The sequence below is a fragment of the Accipiter gentilis genome, chromosome 14 (assembly GCF_929443795.1).
Source record: "Accipiter gentilis chromosome 14, bAccGen1.1, whole genome shotgun sequence".
Classification (NCBI taxonomy): domain Eukaryota; kingdom Metazoa; phylum Chordata; class Aves; order Accipitriformes; family Accipitridae; genus Astur; species Astur gentilis.
The window spans coordinates 13,010,387-13,036,056 of NC_064893.1; the positions used below are offsets into that span (position 1 = coordinate 13,010,387).

General features: G+C 40.8%; 1 protein-coding gene across 2 annotated transcripts in view; it reads left to right on the top strand.

Moving 5' to 3' along the window:
• Positions 1-3,596: 3,596 nt before the first annotated feature.
• STAC (SH3 and cysteine rich domain) overlaps positions 3,597-25,670 on the top strand; it is a 75,073-nt gene continuing 52,999 nt past the window's right edge. Inside the window, exon 1 of one of the 2 annotated variants that reach the window (XM_049817130.1) lies at positions 3,597-3,925. In XM_049817130.1, coding sequence (XP_049673087.1) covers positions 3,818-3,925 — 108 coding nt within the window. In that variant the 5' untranslated portion in view covers positions 3,597-3,817. Of the gene's footprint in view, positions 3,926-8,991; positions 9,101-25,670 lie in introns of those variants that run through there. The other variant, XM_049817131.1, reaches the window with a different exon arrangement.

Sequence of the window (25,670 nt, forward strand, 5' to 3'; positions counted from 1 at the left end):
CCTTCGAGGACTCTGCCTTGGTGGCAACCAGCCTGATTCCTCACTGCTTTGTACATTTCGAGAGAGAGGTACGTCATGATTTAAACCAGTGCCATTTATCAGTAGTATTGTCTCTATACGCTCCCTTATACCCTCTTTGCTGAGGAGTATGGGATGGTTTATGCACCAGGCAGTGAATAATGACACCTATAGCTCCCTCCCTCCTTTTTTACTTCTTCTTTTTCTCTAGTAAATACATGGGGGTCTAAACAGGAATAACATCTTTTGATAAGTACTGATTTCATATCTTTCCTTTGGTAAAATCCAGCTCTACTCATGTCCCTCTTTTGCAGAAAGGTGCTCAAATATTTCAGAGGAATGTCTTTACCAGAGAAAGAAGGCAAAAGAGCATGGCATGGGCCAAAACCCCTATGTCAGCTTAATCTTGCCACCGTGGACCTCTGCAGCACATAGGACTTGGCAGTACAGCAGTGTGTATATATACCTGGTGTCAGGAGCCTCTAGGACACTCTTGTCATGCCGGCTGCAGCCAGAGCTTAGAAAGCACTGCTGGAGCCCCGGCGCAGAGGACGGCTCTGCATCACACCCTGCCACCTTTGTGTGCAGGGCCAGGGACTGGGAGGAAGGGAGGACGGACAAGGCGCAGCACCCCTGCCATCAGCCTTGGACCACCACGCAGGGGAATGCTTGGCGGTGCCTCCAGGCAAAATTCGAGCGCCTTTATGTGATGCAACAACTTCAGCTGGGGGCTGAGCATCAGCTCTCATGTTTTATTCATCCAAATTGCCTTTCTCCACTCCAGAAATCTACACTCATCTCTTCACTAGAGAATCTGTTCAATTTCCTCTTGTTTAGCCCTGTGCTGCAGTGCTCACATTTCTGCTGAGTACCCTCACTTAGAGACTGATAGGCAGTAATCACAAGTCCAGCTTCTCAGGAGTGAAGCATGGGAGAGAGAGGGAGATGCAAGTTCATCTAATTCAATCAGTCTGTTTTGCTATACCAAATATTTGATTTTCAATAGCCAGCTCCTGTGGAAGGAAATAAAAATGTAAGAAATCCAGCTTTTCCTTTCTGCTTTTTTGGTAAGATTTTAGGTTTGACTCATCTTTCCCAGGCTAATTGTCAAGAAACTGACAGATCAGTCGTGTTTGACAAGTGAGTAATTGGGAGAAGAGAGGGAGTGCAGCAGGTGTCAGTACTAATTTGGTAAAACAACAACAACAAAAAAAAAGACTAGAGAGTGGTATGATAGTCACTTACACAGTCATGACGTTACAAGCTTTTCATACAAAATCTGTGCAGGATTTTACAACATTTAGAGCATTAACTATTAACCAGCCACTCCAGGTCCATTTCAAAGGTGACCTACAAGTTCACCAGAAGAAGAGGTTTTTGAGACTCTTAACAGGAAAGACTGGTTCACAACACTGCTGGGGAACTGAACAAAAATTAGTTTGATGACTCTCACCTGTCACACTGCTGGGGACACAGAACAGTCCTTGCGGGGGGTAGACGCCATGCCCTGGCCCTGACTTGGCTGTGCTAGGCTGGACCATCAGGGAAGGATACCACTTGCCGGAGCATTCAATCGCTGTCGCCCTGCCAAGATCTCTGCTGCCCACAGCTGCCCTAATTCTCCCAAAATGTGACTCTGCCCAGTCCCCGCTCATTGCTAAGAGGCTGATTTTACAGCAAAGCCCACATCTCGCTTGCTAACTGGAAGAAATGAGCTTTGCACCTGGAGAATTCCTCTAGCTCTGAAGAAAACAGTCCAAGATACTGCTATATTTTGGAAATCTAACCCTTGGAAATAAATTCTTTTACTTACCTGCCAAATCGGTCCCTCTGAGCTCTGTATTTCTTTTCTTCAACCTCACTTGTCACTGACACTGCCTCAACAGCAACCAGTGCTCTTGTTTTGATCTCTGTAATAGTGTTAGCGACTACAGGCCAAATAAGGTTCTACTGGCAGACTCCTAAGACACACGTTTGCTCTGAAGTAGCTGTACAAATAGCATTGCAGCATTTCATGTTTATTGTCTGCTAAATATTTCAGTATCTTATGTGCTCTATTTCAAAGAAATAGAGCTTTTTTCCCCATCTAACTGCCAGTCCTGAAAATTCACCAGGGATTCAAAGAAAAGCTTATTTTTTTTCCTGGCTTCTGTATAGTTATTAAGAATACGGAGGCTGCAGGACAATTTCTTCTCTGGCTTTCATCCGTATAACCCCTACTATCTTGAAAACTTGCCTTCACTTTCATGCATGGATTATCTGAGGTGGAGGGGGCCTGCAAGGCAGCTCCAGGTAGCAGTTGTGTTTCAAAGGGATGGGGCTGGAAGGGAAGCTGGTACCCTCTCCCAGAACTACAAGGTACTGAAGCTTCTCTCTGACTCGGACCTCAGCAAATCACCTCCAAACACCTGGACCTCCAGTATAGATCAACTAAGGGACAATTTTTTTCTTCTCGCTTTCCAGGATCTAAGTATTGCTTATTGGAAACATGTTTGGGTTGCTTTTTTCTGTTTTCTTTAAATGAAAGAGGCGTCTCCACCAGCCATATGGAGCAGCTCCTGCTCTGCAAAGCGTATATCTGGTGGGGAGCGCATCCATTCAACCTTTCACAATACGGACCTTAATGCAGCAAGGAAGAGAGCTGACAGGCACCTTTGCAGATTTAAATCAGAGGCAAAACCTCGAGCAATATAAAGTGATCTGAGCCAGCCAGCAAAGTCGTGCTGACCTTCTGCTGGTATTACCGCAGCCCCAAGCGTGACTTCAGGTGCTGCATCCTCGGGAATGGCAGCACCGGGGGAAGCCAGCAGGCCCTTCCCGATGGCTGCCTCTGCTCCGTTGCTGCCCGATGGAGTGTTATCACTATGACAACCTACAGGTATAGGATGCACACAGTAGCGGGAGCTCCTGCTGACCCTGATTGCGTGTGCATGGCTCAGCGCTGGGCTTCCCTGCCTGGGAGGGGAGCAAAGAACACGTGGATCCACAGGTGACTCTCCCCTGACTCCGTCCTGTCACTTGCTAGCAAGTTTGGGATTTAAGGCAAGGTGGGAGCTTTAGAGACACTGGGTGGCTAGGATTTTAAATAATCTTCTCTGGGACAAGGTAAGGGAAGACTCATTTTTCTTCTCTGTTTCTAGAGTCCTTCTTCAGGAAAAGCCTTACAAGAATATAAAGTTGCCCTTCAAAATCTGCCTTCTCTAGCCTGTTAAAAGGAAAAATGCTTCCAAACCTCACATACACTGCCTGCCTCTCTGTGTGCGTGTGTGTGTGTGCATGCATGCGTTACTTTCTTCCACTACTATCGCACATGCTCCTCCAAAGCTATTCACAGCATTAGAAATACAACTCCTCCCTCCAGTGCCCCGTGTGCGTGTGTGTGTGTGTGTTTGGCTCAGGCTTTCTGCTTCAGCTCACTCCCCTCTGATCGCGGGGCTGACGGTCACGACTCTGCTCCACACCTCTGGGCTTTACACGGAGGGGAGGAGGATCGGGGAAAACACAGGAGCAGGCACACAACTGACCTACAGAGCCATCGATAACTTACCCCCCTTGCATCAGAACATAGGGGAGGGGAGGGAGGAAGGAGGAAGGGAGAGGAGAAAGAGGGGGAGGAGGAGGAGAAGGGGAAAAAAAAGAAAGAAAATCCAGAGAATTCTAGTCTTGCAAATGTAGTGAAACCAAGCGGTTGGAGTTCATTTGCTCTAGAAGAGCAGAGGAGAAAGAGGACGTTAAATGAAAAAAAAGCAAGAAAGGTCTGTAGCTTTTTTCCCGATAGTAGCAGTGTTTTAGAGGTAAAATGATTCCTCCGAGCAGCACGACTGAAGTCAGCGTGGATGGTGTGGAGAAAGAGAATGAAGTGGAGCAGCCCCCCTCTCCAGCATCAACTACCAGCCAGGAATCAAAGGTAGGTACTCAGAGACTGAGATCTTTTTTTTTTTTTTTTACTCTTTCTTTGTTTTGAAAAGAGATGCGTTGCTTTGATTTTTATTTGGAGCCCTGTGCCAGGATCAGTGGTAGAGTGCTATGAGCTACCTCTTGATTGCGGTGCCTGCTCTGACACTCCTACTCCTGAATTCTCCCTGTCACCTGGGCAGCTCAGGAGTCTGAACTGGGGAAATACCTGCCTTTTGAGATGTTTGGTTTGGGGGATTTTTGCTCGTGTTGTTCTCCTTATTGAAGTAAGGGCCTGGGGGAGTGGTGGGGCTCTGGGAGGGGATCGATGCTAATAGATGTTGTTAGCTATTTTCACACCAAGCATCAGATCACTTAAAGGGTTTTGTTCATGGTTGGAAAGATTCTTTTTTCTCACAGGTTCAGAGAAGGTAATTTTGTCTGGGGGCTTGGGGTGTATCACCTGCCTCACCTTCTCTGGCAGACCCATCAGCAGTGAACTTTCACTGTTTAATGAGCCAGCAGTTGAAACAGGATTTAAGTGACAGTTTTGGCACAATAATCCTTGTGTACATCACCCAGGAAAGGATTTTTTTTTTTTTTTTCCCCCCACAGCCTTTTATTTATTTATTAATTTTTAAATGTGGTTCAATTCACCTTACTGAAAACCAACTTCCAGCTCAAATGGCATGACCTCTGAATTGTTAATTGACTTGCATATGAAAAGTTTTTCTGCCTGCCAGTGTGTTACTTGGAAGATAGAGAGGTAAACAGAGAAAAGTAGTAACCTTACATAATGAATGTTCTTTGCAGCCTATGTGGATAATGTGCTTTTACTGATCCTCTATTACTTAGTTATGATTGATATCATGATAGCACCTGACAGATCTTCCTGTGAACTTCATAGTGGTGCTATGTGCTGTGTAAACATGTGAAAATAGGGAGGTCCTCATCACTAGGAGCTTACAGCTGGGTAGAGCCTTAGAAGGTGTTTTGTATGAGCAAAACAGCTACTTGACAGGGAAGGTTTGTGCTGGCCCAAGTTTAAAGGCAGTGGCTGCCTGGGTCTAACGTGGGAAGACTGCTACGTTATTCCACAGTTATAGCTAGGTTTCTGGAGAGCGAGTCGAAATTATCTGTCTGCGTGGGTAGAGTTCTGACGTGGGCTTTGGGATTTTATTTTTTTTTTTATTAGATGCTGTACTCCAAGGAGGACAGCTAAGGTATTCCCTATGCAAAACAGCCTCTTTAAAAGAAAAGAGCTCTCCCAGCAGCAACAGCATACACCATTCACTGTACACATTCAGCACTACCGGGACACTGCTGCAATCTTCCTCTTTAATGGGAAATGAAAAGTAAACGGGTTATTGGTTTAACCCCAGGCTCTGAAAGGATCCGGCTGATTGGTACCTAGATCCCCCCTGAGACCACTTCTCTGGAACTGCTGAATTGTTATTTGGCCAGTGGGAAGCTCAGCCCCCGCCTCCCCCCTCCCTCCCCCCTCCAGTGAGGTCCCAAAAGTAACTGGAGCCTTCACTGCACTGCTAGCACCAGCTCCTCACGTGTGCTAGGCTGTGCATAGGGCCTGGTGGGCTCTGTGCTCCCAGCTGTGGTCCTCACTCAGTGCTGGGCCAGTGGTTATGGAGCTCGAGGTGCCGCTGACACGGTCAGGCACTTCATGACGATCGTACCTGAGGGACGTTCCCACTGGGTCACCAAGCACTGGGCCCAGGACGCACTGACCAGCACGAGTCCTAAACTGAGAGAAAGTGCTGCATGTAGGGTTTCTTCTTGCTGTTTGTGCATCCATGCGCTTGCAGGGATGACAGCAGGAATGAGGCACATCTGGCCGGAGAACAAATAGGCTACAAACTGGTTTATAATCAAATATTATTATCATCCATTTTTCCAGTCTTGTGAGCATTTGAAGCGATATGCTGGAATAAGCAAAAGCTATGACTGTGCAGTTGATGCCCTTACTTGCATACAGATATTTTGAGTAAACGTATGATCTGTGTATATACATTTTAGAACAGCAAATACCATCAGAAAGCACACTGTATTGCCATTTCACTAGATGGAGTCAAAAGAACCTTCTGATCACTGGGGTAATGAGATAAGCTTTCTGGTTTTGGTGCTAGTAAACAGCAGGATGGAAAAATTCTCAGTGATTTCATAAAGATGTTGTTTGTGCTTGGGTTTTGGGGGTTTTTTCCTAAAAGAATTGATGTACTTCGGAAGCTAAAGACTGACAAAGGCATAAGTCAGTGCATGCCAAGGGCCTGTGTGCAAGCTTTTATCCCGCAGTGTCCCCTGCTGAGGGAGCTATCCCGTCATTCACAGAGAGCTAAGCTTTCTTCAGGTACTCTCTGTAGCATAGGTTAACAAGTTCGTGTCTGCTGCAGTTACTGCAGAACAGTGTGTGCAGTGTCTAATTACCCCACAATGACTTGTTTCTGTGACAAAACACTGTTATGACTCCAAATATAGGAACAGAAACAACATGGATAATAGCAGCCTTCAAAATGCATTTGAAAACATTTCCATGGAAAAACAGTTTTGAAAAACTAATGTAGAACTAATGTAGCGAGCTTGCTTCCAGTACTGTGTAATCGTAGACAACTGTGGCACATAGTGCCTTGTATTACCAAAGTCCAGAAAAAGAGTATTATCCAGCACACTCCAGCCAGTACTCAGAAGATGACAAGGAGGAGATATTGCAATTCCTGACTAGCGTGAGTTTGAGAGGCAGAAATTCAGGCTGCTACCAAGTTGCTGAAATTTGGAAGAATGACTTTCGTGTTAGTCACACACCCCTGTCACAGGGAAGCAGCACACTCTTTAATAAATGCTAAAGCCTCCCACCACCTTTTCCTGTGGATTAGGAGCGTATTTACAGGCGAGCACACCCGGATGCTGAAAGCTGAAAGACTAGACTCATGCATGTCCTCCTCAGCATGAGCACCTTAACACCTGGACTTCGGTACTACTGCTCAGAATGAGGAAATTGAAATACACTTTCAATTCACCACATTTCCTGGGCCCTAAGAGCAAATCCATTTGTGTGTTCCAAGTACATGTTTGCCTTATGGCATAGTATATATATTGCTATATAATGTGACTGTGTCTTTTGGATTATGTGTCCTCAAGTACTTTACACGTAGTACCTCCAGTGTACTGTTTCATTAATATAATTTCAAATAGGTGTCTGAAGGGTAGCAAACATGCTATAAGTAAGCCTGTAGCACTATGTATACTGCTACTGTGCTAAAAACCCTAGAGCTTGAATGTTTAAGAATGTTGCAAACCTAATAATTCATTTATTAAATTAATTTATTGGCTCTTGAAAGCATTTACTTCACACCTAAGTATGACTTGAGTGGATACTTAAAGTTTACTAGGAGAATAACTTTATGAGGGTACCATACAAATATATGTAATTGCTAATTTTATTACATTCATATGCTTGTAGTTATGGCTCCCACCTGTTTGGGTCCTTCACATCTGGCTTCCAAGAAGGCAAATTACCAGTTTGCCAAAGACTTTTGTAGATTTACAGCTCAGCAAGGGAGGAAGTCATTAGCTAATGAATCCTAAGGGAAAATTTCCTCCTGGTGGTAGCAATTAAGGACACACTGCACACTCGTACAATCACTAACTTAGCAATATAAGCAGAAATCTAGTGCCAGCAATCAAAGATCATATTTCTGATGTCTCTTATGTAAAGATACCTTGGAATTTAGTAAAAAAAAACCCTAAAATTTGAAGGAATATGTGGCTAAAGAAAAGATTGCTACACCTGGCAATATTTCTTTATGTTTTGGTATAGTTGGCATGTAAGTCTGTTAGCTTTTATCCTTCTTAGATTTAACTGACATTTCTATATGAAGAGGAAAGAGCCCATCTGCTGATTTCTTTAGGTGTGAGTCAAGTCATTATTGCTGTATTGTGAATAATGGCTGGGAGTATTCATAGACAATTGGGTATATCTTAGAAAATTCCCTTACCATTTTTAAGTTTGGGGGGGGGTGCGCTGAGCATCTGTGATATTTGAGCTAGTACCAGCAGGGCTGGTCAGCACTGCTGATCTTCAAGCTATTAGTGTTTCATTTCAAGTATGTTAAACATCTTCCAGGCTCTGCCATACGTCCTGGAAGGGGTATGTCCCTGCCCCTGCCTTTGCAGGCAATCTGTCATTCAAAAGTTACTTATTTGTAGATATCAGTGGATATCTGTGAAGACCAAAGGGTTTTTTCACAGCTTTGCCCATTTCCATCTACTTTTTATAAAGTCCAGCTGTAATTGTGATGTACTGCAGTCACGCATCTTTGGTGTGATAGCTTCCAAATTTTTCCTTTGAACCACAGTTTCATGGACCTAACAAATTGCTTACACTTGGGTCAGTTAGGTAAGTTGAATAGCTGAAAAATGAAAAAAAAAAAAAAAAAAAGGCTAAACCTCCAAATAAATATGGCATCTGGACTATGTATTTCACAAAATAAATGAGTCTGACTCAGTCTGACACTTCCATACACTGACTATCCAGTGGCCAGTATTCAGGGAAATGCAGACCATTATATTCAAATTCAGGTATAGCAATTCGGGAGATGTAGCACAATTGTTCAAACACTAGCTAACCTGATATGTAGGACATGAAATGGAAGTTGATGAAAAGCAGCAAGCCAAGAAAAGCATTAAACTTTGAAGTTCAAGATGTAGACTTAATTTATGTATATCCCCACATTGGTCAACAAGATTGAACTTACTTTCCCCTGTTCTGCTAGTCCAATAGAGCAATATTGCTTACGTGAGGTTTCAAAACCAGGTGTTAATACTAGATACTGAACTGACATAAACATCTTGAAACTCTTTGGATTTAAATAGGATTGCGTGGGATTTAAATCATGTAGGATTTGTGCTATGCTGGTAAACTGAGATCTTCCCCACTTAAAGAGTTAATACTTTATGAAGCTCCATAAATGGTTACTCATCAATTAATATTTTAAGAGGGCAGGGAGTATGGTGTACAGTTAGTGTTTCACCCCCCACACGAGTGATAAATATCCAGTATGTAAACTACTGCTGTAGTCTTCAAAGGAATACCAAACATCTTAAAAAAATCCCGTGAAAGGGGAAGAAAAGACCCGTTCTCCATCTTAATCTTACCTCCATGCCTCTGCGTAGAATGGTGAGTACATACTGTGAAGGTAAGAGTAAGGGAAAGAAACGAGCTTAAGTATTTTTATGTGTTTTGATGAAGTGTTAGAACAAATTATGTGCAGGAAGATTTCATTAATAGCAGAAAAGTAATACTCTACCCTATCAATAATTTCCTGAGCAGACTTGTTCTTGTATTTACATTTATTTTGACTTTTCTCTCTTTCTTACTCTTCTTCTCACTAAAACACTCTGGTATTGTTTTCACTTTGTTATATATGTTAGATCAGTTCCTATGCACATTGAGATATCTAAGGCAAAATAGAAATGTGATCAGTTCATTCTCTTCTATCCACACATTTAACAGTGCCAAAACGAAGAAAATGTCTGTTACCTTTCAACAGCTAAAGATGACTTGACTGAAACCTGGTGTGGTAAAAAAATGGATTTACTAAAAAGTTCAAATTTTCACTGAAACAAAACAAAACAGTTTTCAAAGCTGGAAGATAGTCCAGTCCTACCGTCTCAGTCTCTTACGCTGTATTCTTTTTCATAATGTAATCCTGTTGAACTCGGGTTTTACCACTACTTTTAAAAGGCTCTCCCAACACCTGGATGCTCTAATGGCTAAGGGATGCCCTCTGCCCCTCGCCCCCTTCTAGTTCCAGTTTAAGTTTATTTCTGACCAGCTTGTGCAGCACTGTAATATTGATAATGTTGTTTTAGCTTAAACATCTCTTTTGCATTCTTGGTGCAGGTTTCCATCATGTAAGTATAGACTTTCACATCTTGTCCCAGCCTTTTATTTTCTAGACTAAACAAGCCAGACTGACATAAGATAAACTCTCCGTTCTTCATCTCATTCTAGTAGCAGATTCACGAACCTGTTTCAGTTTTGAATAATCTTTCTTGAAAAAGGGTGGCTGAATTTGTGCATGGTATTCTACATGAGGTCTTGTACAGTATCACTAATGCCTCACTAACTTTCCCAGAAACTGTGCTTCTGATGTTTGTGTCTTCTAGTCACCCCTTGGTCAACCAGAGGTCACCATTCTATTTCTCTGTAATTTCCAGTGGATACAGGATATGTCTGTCCTCATCTGGAGTGGTTTGGATAAGGTCTCAGATGCACAAGCTTGCATTTCCACAGCTGAACTTCATCACATTTCCATGACTCCATCCCTTAAGCCCCAGGCTGCCTCAGTTTTGACAATGCCTCCAAACTCATGTCAGAGGAAAATGGCCTTATGACATGCCTAATCTTTGCATCAAATTCAGTAATAAAAATACAGAGAGCAAGATTGACCCTAAGACTAGGCCAGTGTTGTTCTTTGAAGAACTCCACCAATGACCTTCCTTCAAGTTAGTCCTTCTCCTTTCAACAGTAACCAACTCCCATTGAACTTTCCTTAAAATGTCTTCACTACTTTACTTTTCAATCTCGGCTAATAGATTCCCTTTTGGTAGCACACTCAATAATTTTAATGAAATCCAAATAGACAGAAACTACCTTTGACCTAAAACATTTTCTTTGTCTAGAAGATTGTTCATCTTCTCCAAGACAACTGGTCTAGGAGGATCTACCTTTTTTTTTTTTTTTTCTTTTTTCATTTTTGTCAACCACTATTGAGGTCAGATCTACAAATCTGTATTTGCTGGGGTCGTTTTTCCTGCTTCTTGGAACAGACTTCTATTTTAATTTGTATCATTTCTGGCTTCATAAATCTTATTAAGAAAACTTGTTCCTAGACCTCCAAAGTAAAATTTTGTAATGGAGATTAACTAGTTTCTTTTCTCTCTTTCACTTCAGCAAACACATTGAACTGCTTTTTTCATGTCATACCATCCATTTCTGCAACCTTTTTCCTATTATTCCTATTATTATTTTGCCCCAGGATCATTGTTCTGGGAAGAAAGTAAGATTAAGTGTTTGTTGAAGTTCTAAGCCAGCCTTTTATCCCATCCTTACCGTACCGCAGCCCATTTCCTCTTTTTCTGTCCCTAGCCTGAATCAATCCATTGACATTTCCTTAAATACCTTTTGCAAGGACTCACTCAGCTTTTCTTGACAATTAATGTGCTTAGACCTAAGGAACTCTGCTTGAAAGCTCCAGTTTTATTTGCACACCAGTTTATTTTCTCTTTTCCTTTCTCTTGTTCCCCTCCCCAGCATTATTTGTGGACTTTTTGCTTATTCTAAAGTTCCTTTTTGAGGTAACTATTTTCATGCAATTTGCCAGGGGCACACAGTCACAGAATCTTTTTATTTCTTTTCGTTTCATCTTCCAGGTGGTATTAACAGATACTGAAGAAATTCTATGCCTCTTACACATCCCAGTATCTAACCGTTTCTGATCAGTCTTGTTTATTAGTGAAGCATGTCTCTAACCTAATACCTCAAGGCTAGCAAAGGCCAAGGCTGTTCCACAACCCGTGGTCATCTGGGTTCATCAGCGCTCAGTACCTGCTGAGAGCCAGCACTTGTTAGCAGATGCGATGACCTGCTTACATAGCTGAGCTGCTTTCCAGACCACTGCTAAGACCTTCATACCTTCAGATGGACACTAGCTTGGGTCCTTCTGTGTCACACTCCAAAGTGTGGTGTGGTCTAAAATATATCCCTAGGGAGCTGAGAGTGCTGAAGGCTTGGAATTTCTTCAAGGGAATGTAGCACGTCAGAGGCTACCCTCTTGAAATCCAAAACATGGCTTAGAGGTTCATTTTTCCCTTACACTTTGTTTAATTTATATGGAAGTAAATCATAATCACCTGATAGAAAACTATAATTGCTTGTATGATGAGCATTTCTCCTATTGCCTGCCTGAGCCATTGTTGTATACTCTTGATAGGCAGAAGATTGCATATTTGATAAATTTGTGCTCATGTTTGTCAGGTAGAGGACTAATCTTTCAGATGTGAGCACGAGTTGAATATTCTTAGCACAGTCTTCTGTCCTGTACAACTTCCAGTTGCAGAGGCAAATGGTCATTCAGTGTAAAATGAGCGCTACCTTCTCCAGGCAAGTGAATGTCTATATTCTAGCTGAAGCATAAGCAAACTTTGCATGTTCATTATCAAAGAGAACCAGCTGTGAAAATGAGAAATCTGTGTGTGAAGGACTGAAATAACTTGACCTTGTTTTCTTTTGACATATGCCTCCGCTCGAGGAAACTCCCTTGATTCAGTAGACCAACTGACATAATGTATGATCCTTGTCAGGGAATTCAACTCAGGAACCCTGCAAAACATATTTACAATGGATGTCTGAAAAGCAGACTTCTTGTGTCTTTGACATCAGCAGTTGAATACGACAAATGGCTTGCATATCTTCTTATTTATTGTATAAAAAAAAAATTAGTCTCATGCCTGTAGTCTCACAAAAATGTGCTAGACACTCATAGAAGTTTTCCCATTGCAGGTCAGTGTTTCTTAGCTGACCTGTTTTTCACTGATGAGAGCAGTTTGCTAAGCACTGTCAAATGGAAGTGTTACAGTTTGGGGGCTTTATTAAAATGCCACATGTGCACTGCTTTATTGATAAAGATCATTTTAGCAGTCTAGTGTTCTGAATAGAAAAGCAAAATGCAGCTGACCTATAGTAACTGATGATTAGGTTTAATTGAGAAAGGAGCAAAATACTATAAACTGGTATTCACAAAGCTATTAAAATCAGCATTTAGAATTTTATTTTTTTTTTTAGATTATTCATCAGAGTAAGACAAAGAAATGTACACTATGGAGGCACAGCACAGGTGAGAGAGCAAAGTTGACCTGACAGATTGTTATAGCAAATACTGTTGAATATGATCTTAGAGACAGACTTGCATCTCCATTACCCCAATATTTAACTTCATTTGGTTTTTACAAAAACTGCTCATGCATAGTGAAGGGAGGCATCAGCTTTTGTTGGCCAAGAGTCAGATTTCTGGCATGACGCATACAAGTCACCTCCTCAAACATCACATATATAGGTGTACTATTCATTACTGATTTGCCAGCATTTTCCCTGCCAGTTTAAATGCTGTAGTAGCAATTCTCAAAACCAAAATGTCTTGGGATTGAAGTGAAAGGCTGAAAACCTTGACCCAGCCTCACTTGCTTTTGTGCTTACACAGGGTAAGAAATGGCCTTGGACTGAGCATCTCTGTCCTCACAAGTAAACTAAATATACTAGGCAACATGCAACATGGTAAACTTGGCAGAGTGCCACTGACTTATGTGCAGTTAAATTGAGGATCCAGTTGTTAAGACATTCAGGTCCATATGCATTTTTAAAATGCACCTACTGTTAAGTTATCGACCAATATCAATCCTCTCACAGATCCAGCATATACAATTTTTGTTGTACCTTTTAGTGTACTTATTTATATTACTTATAAGTGCGTGTAGCTCATTTCTCACTTATGGTCACACATCATCTTTCAATTCAAATTATCTAATTAAGGAATTATTTACAAATAAACATAAGGTGACTTGTAATGATTTGCCAGACATGTCTGGTAAAGAACATCCCAGTGAAATGTGTGCTTGTCGAGTGTTTGGGGGTTTTTTTTTTCCTTTTTTTTTTTTAAGTCAAAACTTCTGGTTTTGAGGAAATGTTCATTATTCTTGAATGTGTAAACTTTTGTCAGGAAGCTTTCCCTGGTTGCAGGTGAAATTTCAGTCAGAAGAGGAGAAAAATGCATCCTAGGTTAAATCATACAGCCTCACCTGTAATTAGAGGCCAACTTTAGGTGGTTAAGTTAGTAGTTCAGTCTCCCTGTGTTATAAATGGAACACAGACTGAAATTGTTTTATCAAAGGTAATTTAGAGGAAAAGTCTGCTTTATGTGCTCTAAATTAGCCTCTCTAAGGGGAAATCTTTTTCCAGTGACCATAGTAGGTGGCTACAGCTGAGTTAAAAGCTTGAATTTAAGTAGGGTGAACACCACTGTGAATTTGTCTGGGTGAGGTCTTGAACCTTGCCTACAAAAGCTGGCCAGTTGTCTGTTCCCCTGGCAGGTTGGTCTGTCTGACTTGCCCCTCTTCTGCCCACAGGTGTCTCAAAGACATTTTGAAAGGCTGCAGTTGTTTTTTATGTCAATGTGGAACAAAATAATTCAAACTTTGAAAATTTTTGCTAAGTGGAACTGCTGTTTTCCAGCCAGCCCTATAATGGAAAGTTACGCACCTATGACAAAAAGAGAGAGAAATGTGAGCCTATCCAGGCTTCAAAATGTGAAGTGCTGCTATTAAACTGTAGCCACAAGATGAATCATGTATCAGTTTCATGAAGTATGGGCACACGGGAGTCTTTGGCAAGTTCACAGCGGTTAGATCTACCTTCTGTATTTAGTCGTCATGACAAATGGACTTCATCCTCCTGGCTGTTAAAGATCCAGGCGAACAGTTAACTTGTTTGCTAGCTCACCCACTCGCTCTCTACCTTTCAGTGTTTCTCTCTTTCTTTCCTCTCTGTTCTTATTGTCACCCGAATGCTTTAATCCAGGACCAGGCTCTCTGATACAATGAGCCAATGCAAGGTCCGTCTTTACAGGAAAAACTTCCAGGTTTCCAAGTTTAGCCAAGTTTAAAAATTCCTGTTAAGAAAATGGATGGTGGTTCTTCTGTTAGGGGGAGGGACCTTTTATAAACACTGTCTGGATGCTGGCACTCATGCCATAAGTACACTTGGAAAAAAGCAAACCCTACAGTTTGCACTTTCCCTTTCACCTATACTCAAGCTGTGCTTACTTTATTCACAAAGAAATGCCTTAAGTTGCATTTTAGTTTCTTCACATTGTCTAGTATTACGTGGTCTCTTCCTTGTGCGTGGATGCCTATTGATCTCTTGACGTAACGTCATGTTTTCTTTATATGTCTGTGTAGGAAACTATACATAAATTTAAAACCCAGGCAATGAACTAATAGAAAACATTCCTTATCCAGAAGAAATGAAGCCCTCCTCTTAGTCTCCTCCTTTCTGGGTAGGTAGCTGAAGACCAATGCAACTCAGGAGATCCCTTTTCAACTGCACTGCCAGTGAAGGGCTTTTGAGCTCCTGCCTCCCCAGCAGCTGAGGCTCCCACAGACTTCCCTGAGCCGCAGTTCTGCACTTTGACAGCACTGGCTTTTTTAGCAGTTCCTGTCTGGTGTCCAAGAGAAATACTCTGGACAAATGATTCCTTAGAGATTATCAAAGCTAAAATGAATGCAAACATCTGTAAGAGACCTACTTGAATCCTGCTAGAATGTAGATAAATGGAAAGCATTTCACAAAGGTTCAAAAAATTACAACCAAGCCTTAAAACAAAAATCTTAATGGCATGATTTGCCTCTGAGGAGCACTCAGCTGTGACTAGAAGTTGGCCATAATAAGTAGCCACTCAGTCTGGTCAAAAAAAGTCAGACCTTTTTTAAACAAGATGAGAAAGGTAACCTATTTTTTCTGGCACTGTAGGGATACACTGCAATAAATACAATATTCCTGAAGTAGCAATAAAGGTAATGTCATTTGGTCTTTACTACCAGCTTCTGAATTCCAGAAAAAAAAAAATCTTCTTTCCATGAGTTATCATCCCTCCAGTACAGTTGTACTCATAGCCACTACTGCAAATAAAAAAAGCACCAACTGACAGGAGAAAATGGATATAAATCTCAGATATTAGCACTGCACTTGCTCTTCAGTTCAGCAGTGGTCAGTAGCTCTGATTTCTGCTGTAATACGTGACTCCACTTGTAAGTCAGTGCTACTCTGCTGGCACCAAGAATGGTACCTACTCTGCAACTAGAATAGACTAGACAAAGTGAGGCACTTCATGGAAATTCCCCCTCTTACACAGCATTCACATTCATATTCTTTAAAACTCTCTCTGTACTAACTTGACTTTCCTTTCTTCTTCCTTCCTCTATTCCCCTGCTCTCCTGCCTGCCTGAATCCCTCATGCAGCCCTGTGCAATATGCTGTTCCTGTTGAAGTCACTGGTATTATTTTTGTCAGACGAGGCTTCGCAGTTTTACTGGTTCAAGATCCCACACTTTCCTATCAAATAAGTAACTCCTATTAAACCTGTTCGTACCTTATGTCAATACCAACAGGTCTTTTCTCTCTCAACGCCAAAAATACAAAGTTTAGATATGCTTCATTTAGTAGGTGAGCACAACCTCATAACAGTGTTAAAGCTTTTTCTTTCTTTTTTTTTTTTTTTATTATTAGCTGTCTGCAGGCTTTCATTAGCAACAGTTTAACTCTAGAGAATTCTGAGAGACTTAAAAAAATCTCTTCTAACATTCAGAAAAAAAATTGTAGATCTTCAGAAACAGTTATAGTCTTAAATTCTCTACCTTTCTATTTGTGATATTCTGTATGTAACTATCTTTTTACATGAAGCTAGCTATCTCAGTATAAAAACACTTTTTTGCAGTTCAGACAGTCATTTTAATCTTGAAACTTTGATAGAGGTAATTTGAGGAGGAAAGTTGTGCAGCTGGTGAGGATAAAAATAAAATGTTTTTGTTTTGCAGGGTTGATCTTGAAACAATAGCTGGCTAAAGATGTTCAGCAGCTTGGAGGTTTAGGAAAAAATATAAAATAAATGGATTAGCCTGAGGCAAAAGGAGTCAAAGATGTATGATAAATCTCATATATAACAACTCTTGCCAATTAACATTTCCAAATATATGTATTTACATTGTCAATTTCTTGAAGCAGTGTTTAGGCCTTCAAACATCTCCATAAATTGCCAAGTAACTGTATGTCATATATATGACAATATCTTCATCAAGTTAAACAGATTCTTCATGTGGAGAGTGGGCCTGTTCTTTATGTAGTATACTGAATGCAGTTTTTGCTGGGCATGACTAACGTGTAATAGCAAGAAGACAAAAGACAGACTGAGATGGAAACTTTCTGTACTAGTAACAGGTTCCTTGGAAACTGGTACTACAGGCATAATTTTCCCCAAAATGATTTGGAAGTACTTTTTGAAAATTAGAAAATGACAAGAATAGATGTGTTGAAAGGGATAAATGCATGCCATAAGTTGCAATTTCAGAAGTGCTTTAACGAAAAATGTGCCAGATCTGGCTGGATCTGGAAATAAACAGATCTCTGACATGGTGGACAGTAAGATAACTGGATGGAGAATGAATAACAAGGAAGATGCTGTCGAGGTAGGAAAAAATTTTAGTTGGCACAGCATTTGTTGTGTATCTGGTAGCTGCTGTAGGACTTTAGAACTGGAAATATGAGATGAAGGAAGCTCAGTGGGTACCCAAGTGAAGCATGGAGAAGCCCAGAGTAATTAACTAGCTTTGCTCAACCTGTGCTGTCAGCTTTTCCCCCAGATCCAGGGCTTCAGGCCAGAGTGGTGCCAGGGCAGCAACACGGCTCTGCACCAGGACCTTATGGGTCCTGTTGGACTTGTGGTGTCAGACCAGGCAGCACCAGGGTGGCTGCACACCCTGGCCTCCAGAGTGGCTGGCAAGAAGCAGCGTTCACAGGATGGGGCAGTGTCAATCTTCAGGAGGGATAAAAAGAAGATTGAAGGCAGCAAGTTTGCTACCAGATTGCAAAAATATGTACAAGGGGAAGGGAACTGTGAAAACGAAAAATCAAAGTAAACCAACAAACACTGCTAATATTCTGTAAGGCATAAGTTACTACCCCATCTCCCACTGAGAAGAGTTTGAAATGGAAAGATGGAAACAAGTTGTAAAGTTTGGATCTGAATCTCTGTTTGTGAACAGGCAGCAAAGAGGGGAGTGCAGAAACCTGTGGGATCAAATAAGTCAAAATATCTACGACTAGGGGCGTACAGCCATATAGCGCCCAAATTCTGGCACTGTGTTTCTGGTTCTTTCCTTGTTCGGAAAATGAGGTATCATCATCTCAGAGTTAAAGCACAGTAGCTAAGTGAGAAGTTTGGGCAGAATTAATTCACACAAAGTATGAATCTGAAACAACTGTCCAGGAAAGACAAAAGAAGCAAGAAGCATAGGTGTTCCCCTGGATCTATCTATATTTGGTTGTGGAGGAGCAAAGATTGACAGAGATGGTTTAAAAAACGAGGAGGGCATTGAGAAGGGTCAAATAAAGTCAGCCAGATAATAGGATGCCAAATTTGGCCAGGTGTTTTTTCATGCTGCATGCAGAAAACCTTTGGTTTTAATATACAGTGTAAAACAGTAAAAAAAAAGTTTCATTTCAAAACAAAAAAACTAACAACCCAGCCAAACCCCAAGCCTTTACTCGGGAAACATGCTCGCTGAAGTCAGCGGGAGTTAGCAGTAAGCAAAGACCTTAGGATTTGGCCCAGTGACAATAACTTTGTTGTAGAGCTAAGGACTTAAGCATTTTCATTGCGAAGCAATTTTAACAGCATAAGTTTGGAACCCCAGAAGTAGGACTGGAAACACTGACAGAATATTAACTATAACAACTCCCAGTAGATCTCAGTCTTCCTTTTTGTTTTAAGATGGTACAAATGTGATTATACAGTATGTGGGATCTGGTGCTGATGTTAATTTGCCCTCAGTTAGCATCAGCCTCCCTGCCAGATGTATTTCCATATTTGCTTCAAGAGACATATTACCATCTAAAGTATTATAAAACAGCCCTGCTAAAAAAAAAAAAATTAAAAGGAAAAACAAATGAGTAAAATTAATTAGTGGAAACTATTGCTATAGGTAGACCAGCACTTTTTAGCAGGACACTGGTTTGGTTTTTTTAAAGGTCCAAAGGGGTCATATTGAGTTTTAATTTGTCATAAGGTCAATAGTGGAAAATAATAACGCACACTTCATAGGTGGACAGACATGAGATACAGTCAAGGATGATTAATTTTACATTCACAATCACATTCACTGCAGATTATTCATGAGAAGGAAAAGAAGCAAAACTCAGGCCCTATTATTATTATTATTATTATTATTATTGAAGAATCTCAGCAGGTAGATAGCAGTGTAGCTTCCTTCACCTCAGCAAGGCTGCCTGGATTTACATTACTCTGAAATCCATCCTTTTAATCTTCAAATTTCATTGTGCCACTTCCACCGCAGCAAAGATTAGTAAATGACTAAATCGGGAGTTACCAATGGGAAATCACTGTTCCATTTAGAAGCTGAAATGGAAAAGAGATATCCAAACAGGGCAGCAAAATGTGGGATTCCCAGAAGGGACTTGAGAAAGAACAATCCAAATTCCTTCTACATCAGGAGACAAAAGATAACCACACGTGTGCCTCATCCTAATGGGGACAAAGCATGGAGATGACCAGCTGCTTAGCAACCAGATGCCTGAGGTGAAACCCAAAGTACAAAACAAGATGTTGTAAACACATACATGTCTTGAAACTGCAAGTTCGGGGTGGGTAAAAAAAAAAAAAGGTAGGTCTGTTCCTAACCATCTCTTGCTTTCTTTGTTAGCTTTCCCGTTGGTTTCAGGAGGAAAGACCGGAGACAATTCAATTGCCAGACCATGAGAGAGAGAGAGGAGCCACACAGAGGTTTGCAGCTAGTTATTCCACCAGCCACCTTTCATAACCTGAATTATAAAAGATTTCCTGCAGCTGGTGCCACCCATGTTGGAACAGCTGTTTAGCAGCAGGGAGAATATAATCCTGGATATAAATATGGGATTTCTAGTCTTTCCTTCTGCTTGTGAGAGCAGCTCTTCTTTTGCTAGGTGAGGCAGGAGAGGAGATAAAAGGGACAAAACATTTTCCAACCCCAATATAAAACAGGCAACAGGCTTTGGTCATGGCTGAAGTGTTGCTTAGTTTGATTTGTAATGTGTTTTGATTTATGAACATGTTCACAAAGAAGGAAGAATTGACAATCATTGAGCTCAATACAATGAACCCAGCAAATCATACTTTGGGACTGTTAATTTGATCTTCATGAATCGGATGATAAACTTTGGAAAGATACTGTAAAGCTTCTCTGAAAGATCTTGTGAGTTGTTAGCTTGAAATGCTGCAAATTTCAGAAAGTTTCACTGTTTTTCCTCTCTGCTAGAAGCATGCTGAACACAAATCATGGTTGAGTGATATTGCAAGCATTTTCCCAAAACTAAACTTTAACCAAACCTGTTAGAAAGTTTGAAGAAATACTAATAGAGATTAGATCTCTCAGGAAGAGAAATGTAATATGCACTCTTTTCTTTCTAGATTACTTTTTCTAATATAGCTTGATTAAAAGAAAGCAAAGAATACACAAACGTAGGGCTGTTCAAAAACACAACAGCAAAAATGCTGTTAGATATAAGATTTGAGAGTTTTGGCTAAATGAATAAATTTATTAATTGGGAGGGGGATTTTACTTAGATTTTTATAAAAAAGCCTTAAAATTTTCTGGATTTGACATGCATAGAAGTATCGTTATATTTATTTTGCATACGCTTCCTCCTTTTTACAAGATGTTTTAAACTCTTTAAACGACTGTAAGTCTTTTGAAGTTAATATGAAAATATATTTGGCAGGGAAGATAATACAAGCTCAGGGTAAGTCACAATTGCAGAATTTCTAATGCAGAGTTTACTCTTTTTATGCCTTAAGACAGATATGAACATAACAGAGACAAAAAAGGATTTCCCTGAGGTTTGATGGCAATTGTTATAGTTAATAAATTGTTTCTGTTTCCTCAAATCTATCACTCCCTGGACTGCATTACTTTGTCCTGTCACACCTTATGCTGAATTTTGAAGATATATGAAGGAATTTGGAGCATAAGGGAGGCTTTTTTCATATTTTCAGGCCTTAAAATGTTCAGCACTTTATTTCCTGTTTGTCTCACATATTTGCTAATCCTGGTTCTCTGAAATATTACAAGAAGACATACCCAAAACTGTAGGATAATTTCCAACCAACTGCAGGAGCAATTGTTTGAGAACTAGATGAATTTTTCAGCTTGGTTTAAACCAAACTAGAGTCTCGTACGGAATGAACAGGTCTGCTGAGCAAACACACTGTTTGGCTACACATGCAGACTGTACCTCTTGATAATTTAGAGGTCTGCCAATTAGAGATGTAAACGCACAGCCGCCAAGGATGTAGTACATCAGGAGAGGGCTGAGAACGTGTGATTCGCAGTGACATTTGTGGGAGCAGTGACAACTGAGCATCCCTTCAGATTTCATGCTCTCAAACCCTGAGGCTCTTTCAGGGATTTTTGCTGTTATGCTCTGGCATGCCAATCAGAGCATTTCATTGTAGTTAGGGCGCTACGTGCGAAACAAAATCACAGAAAGAGCCCTGCCTGAAAAGGTTGATATCCTAAATAGGTTTGAGGATCAGCGAGTGGTTTCAAAACCAGTGTAGGGTGGGGAGGAGAATCTGAGGATGACAATCAGAGCAGCAAGAGCCAACCAGAGTAGTTGGAGGTACCCAATAAATCACTATAATGTTATTGTTAGGTATTATGGAAAATGTCTCCCCTTTGACTAGTCCAATGCAGCATTCAGGCAGACAGTTTGATATATTTATTTTTAACAATAATAACAAACATATTTGTTCTAATGCCAGCTATGCAATCTGCTTGGGAAAATACACAAATATAATACGTAGCAGATTCTGCAATAACGAACACTCCCTCTTTGTCTGTAGTGGATTAAAAGGATACAGCTTCCAAGAAAGCTGGCTGGGGCAGACACAAATACATGATAGGGCCAGATTCTCAGACCGTGTAAATCAGCTACAGCTGAAGTCAGTTTAGCTAATTCAATTTGTACTAGTAGAGTATTTGTACTATTTGTTATTTAGAAAGAAGAAGGTAGAAAAGGAATCAGGTTTGCTCACAAATTTTATCAAGGATGGTTTGCCAATAAACAATACCAACCCCTTAAGTGTTTGAAATATCCTTTTATCTTGTTAATGCTATAAGACACGGTACTTCTCTCATCAGCAGGCAAACACACATATTATTTATGAAATTGCATACTGGCTTTGGGCATGTCATAATCTTATTTTTGCTCATTAAAATGCCAAGGCAGTGCATTTTCAAACCAAATCCAGAAAATAAGCCACCCTTGACTGTGCTCAAAAATCACTGACTTTTGTATCCCTCAATTTTAAGAAGAAAATTATTAGCCTTCACGCTCACAAAAAGTAAGCACTTCTGTTGGAGCTGGTTCCTTGTTTGTTCTTAATCAGCATAGCCAGCTGAAGCCCAGCAATGCCGTAAGGCTAGCTTACACCCAGGTAACATCCAACCCACCAACAAACCTAGTTAACATCTGATGTCTCAGGGTTGCTAACACAAATTGGATGCTCCTTGACCCAGAAAATGGACTGTACTCAGTAGAATAGATGCCATTCATTAAGACTTTTGCTCTTTCCCTTATTTGAAAGGCTTTTGGTCTGAGTCCCTTTTGATCATATCCCATGTACCTGACATGCTCTCTAGTGAATCTACACATCATCATCTGGGCCCTATGCATTTAAGTCCTTCTTTTATAACAATGTGAGAGTCAAATAATTTGGAAACTTCCTCTAAGAAGCTGAAAGGAAGAAGAAATGGTTCGTTACAGAAGGGGGACGTGAAAGCAAAATCTGCTGACAGAGCATTTTTAGTCTGCGTGGCTAAACAAAATAACTACATTTTATAAGAACTGCAGGAATCAAACTGGCTTGATGGCTCATTCCAGCTCTGTTAATACCCTGCATTACTTGTAATCCATCTAATGATATTGTTAACACTAGCGCAAAGAAAGGGATAGAGAACAGCAAGCAATATCTTTTTTTTTTATCTTTTTTTTTTTCATTTCCAGCACAGTAGCAATACAGCAGACAGCTGATGTCTGAAAATGAGGGCTTGGTTATATGGTCTGTCAGTAAAGTACAGTTTATAAGCCTGGTTCATTTGTTCATTTCTCCTGGAAGATAGTTAAGAGTGGAAATGTATAAAAATGATCTCCCTGTTGGCCCCACACTGTACGGGAGTCTCTGCTGCTGGCAAGGCTGGTTAGCAGTGGCTGAGAAGGGAACAAGACCGAGCGTGTTGGGAAATAAGGTGATGTGGGCAGACTGCATAAGAGTTGCTCTGAATGCCAAAGCTGATGGCCCAAGCAAACTAATAGGTATTATAAAAAATATAATATAATATAATATAATATAATATACAGTTTGTCCTCCTAGTAACCACCATTCACTCTGAGATCACTAAGGAAGGAGCTTCAGGAAGGGGAATGAAGCATCTGTGTGTAGGAGGTGGAAGGAGTGAGGCTTTCCCTGAGCTTTGAATGGTGAGAAGGTGTGATGAAGTTGCGCTAGAGAAATGGTGATGGCATAGGGCATTTCAGTTTGATTTGGGATTGTGGTTTCAAAGCACATCTCCCAGTTGTTGCTGCTCATCCCACTTTGGTCCTTGTTGTGGCACATAGAGCACAAGCTGCATCACTTGGGGGTTTGCCTGTGCTCCAGGTGTGCACCTAATGCACACCGGGACTGACAGGGTGGTCTGGTTCAGTGCCCTGAAATGCATACGGTGTGTATGCTGGGTCCTCAACAGCCCCTGTTTCATTCTCCAGCACCTCTCTTACTGAGCCATGCTGACTGCTTATGTAGACAAGCTGGAGAGGCAAGGGAAAAAGAGTTTCTAGATAGCAGGGAGCAGTTAGGAACCTGAATAAATTACTGTTTGCAGGGTGGACAATTACCTTTTGTAATTGCAAAGCTAGAGATTATAAAACTGCTTAAATCACTAGTATCTTCCCAACTTCCATGGGAGGTTCTTAAACCAAAACTGTAGAAAAGAGTTGCGTGCTTCCAATGCTTAAGTCAAATAAAGCCTTAGTGAGGGCACCTGTAATTCCCATTCACGTCAAAAGCAGTGGCACCTAGTTAACACTAGGAATAAATTTCAATAGCTGGCCTTTTGCTGCGTCCTGTTTTCTAGTTATAGCAGCTCAAGAGTTGTGGAATAGGGCAATTAGGAACAGAGGAGGTGCTGATAAGCTGTGCTTCCTCAGAGCTTCCAGATCCCTTGACACTTGAACATTCAGTAACTCAGAGGAAGATGGAGATTGTGCTGGAAGATACTGAAAAAAAAGGTTAATCAAGCTCTAAGGTTGAGCTATTGCACTTATCTCTACCTTGCCTGGGGGGTTAGTACGTGCGGTCACTGAGAGTCTGTGTGACTGATAAAATGCTTTTAACTAGACACAAACTTTTTTTCCCCAGACTCTAATTTCAAACCACAGGAACATCCTGGATTTGATATCAAGGGTTCATGTTTCTGAAGTTCCAATGTTGTGAAGTCTCGTGATGCTATCATGGGTCTAGAAAAACTCTTGTTCTTGTGGGAATTTTATTTTTATTCAAATGAAATCTAATTTGTAGCCTTCCTTGCAGAGGAGAAAATGTGAAAGGCTTAGGAGATTTATCTCAAATATGTTTCTTAAAGGCTTTTTGTGCTTGTTTTAGGGTTTTTTTCAGTCCCAATTCATGATGCTTCATTGAAGTAAGTATTGAGTGCAGAGCAACCTTAGTTGCAGGTTTTTCCAAAGTTTGGTAGTGTTTCTTCCTCAGATTTAGCTTTGGACTCATTCACTCTGCAGAAAGAAATTATAAATAGTAAAATCTGCATACTTTCCTTTCTATTGAAAAAGCTGATTCCTGCCTTGGGTGAATGCTATAGCAGCTCTATTGGGAGCCAGTGGCATCACAAATGCATTAAATCAGCTTATGGCAGATCAAAATTAGGCACGTATTACATACCTGTAATACATGTATATACGTGTTTAATTACATTTGAAATCTCCCAATAAAAGAACAGGGCTAGGCCACAGCAAACTTCAAAATGAGGAGGTGGTGATATTTAAGTAAGGGAAGTGATGCTCACTTGACTGTAACATAACAATCACTTAAGCTTTTATGGTTATGGTTTAATTTATACTATCTGTACAACAACCTGCCCTTGCTTGGGCCAACTTTTCCTGAGTAAATAATCACATACCAGTACTGTATTTCAAATTCTCTCATGGGCCTAGTATGAGAAAGGAAAGTTGGATCAAATTTTAAAACCTGGTGCCAATCTTCTGTTGCCCTGTATACTCTCACTTATGCAAGAAGGGAGTAAAACACTGTTCTGAGAGGTACTTTTCAACAGTACTGAGCAAAGTGTATATTTAGCTGTGCAAAATGCTAAACGTTGACTATGTTCTGCATTTTTTGCATAGTCACTTCTGTACTCATGTAACCTATTTGGGATATAATAGCTGCAGGCCTTTATTGGTGGTTTAGGTATGCAATGCAAGCCAAACAAGTAGGTGTCTTCCAGCCTGAATGCAAATGAGTATGAAATCTGCATTTGGGTATTGACAAGGATGCCCACCTTGTCTGGAAATTATTTAACTACATTGACACAAGACAGTGCTCAGGGAATCTCAGAGAGGACTATTAGCTTGTGCAGAGGTGCCTGCCAAATCTGTGAATGTAACTTGGTCAACTCATTCTTGAATATGTGTCCTGGTCTGAACACTGTGGTTGGAGATGGACAGAGTATGCACAGTTGCATGCTCACCTTAGGGTGTATGTATATGTTTGGACATGCATAGCCTGAATGCTGGACTGCCCTTCTTTGGAAAACTGTTGACTTTTCTGCCTGGGGAAGGAAAGGCTGCTGGT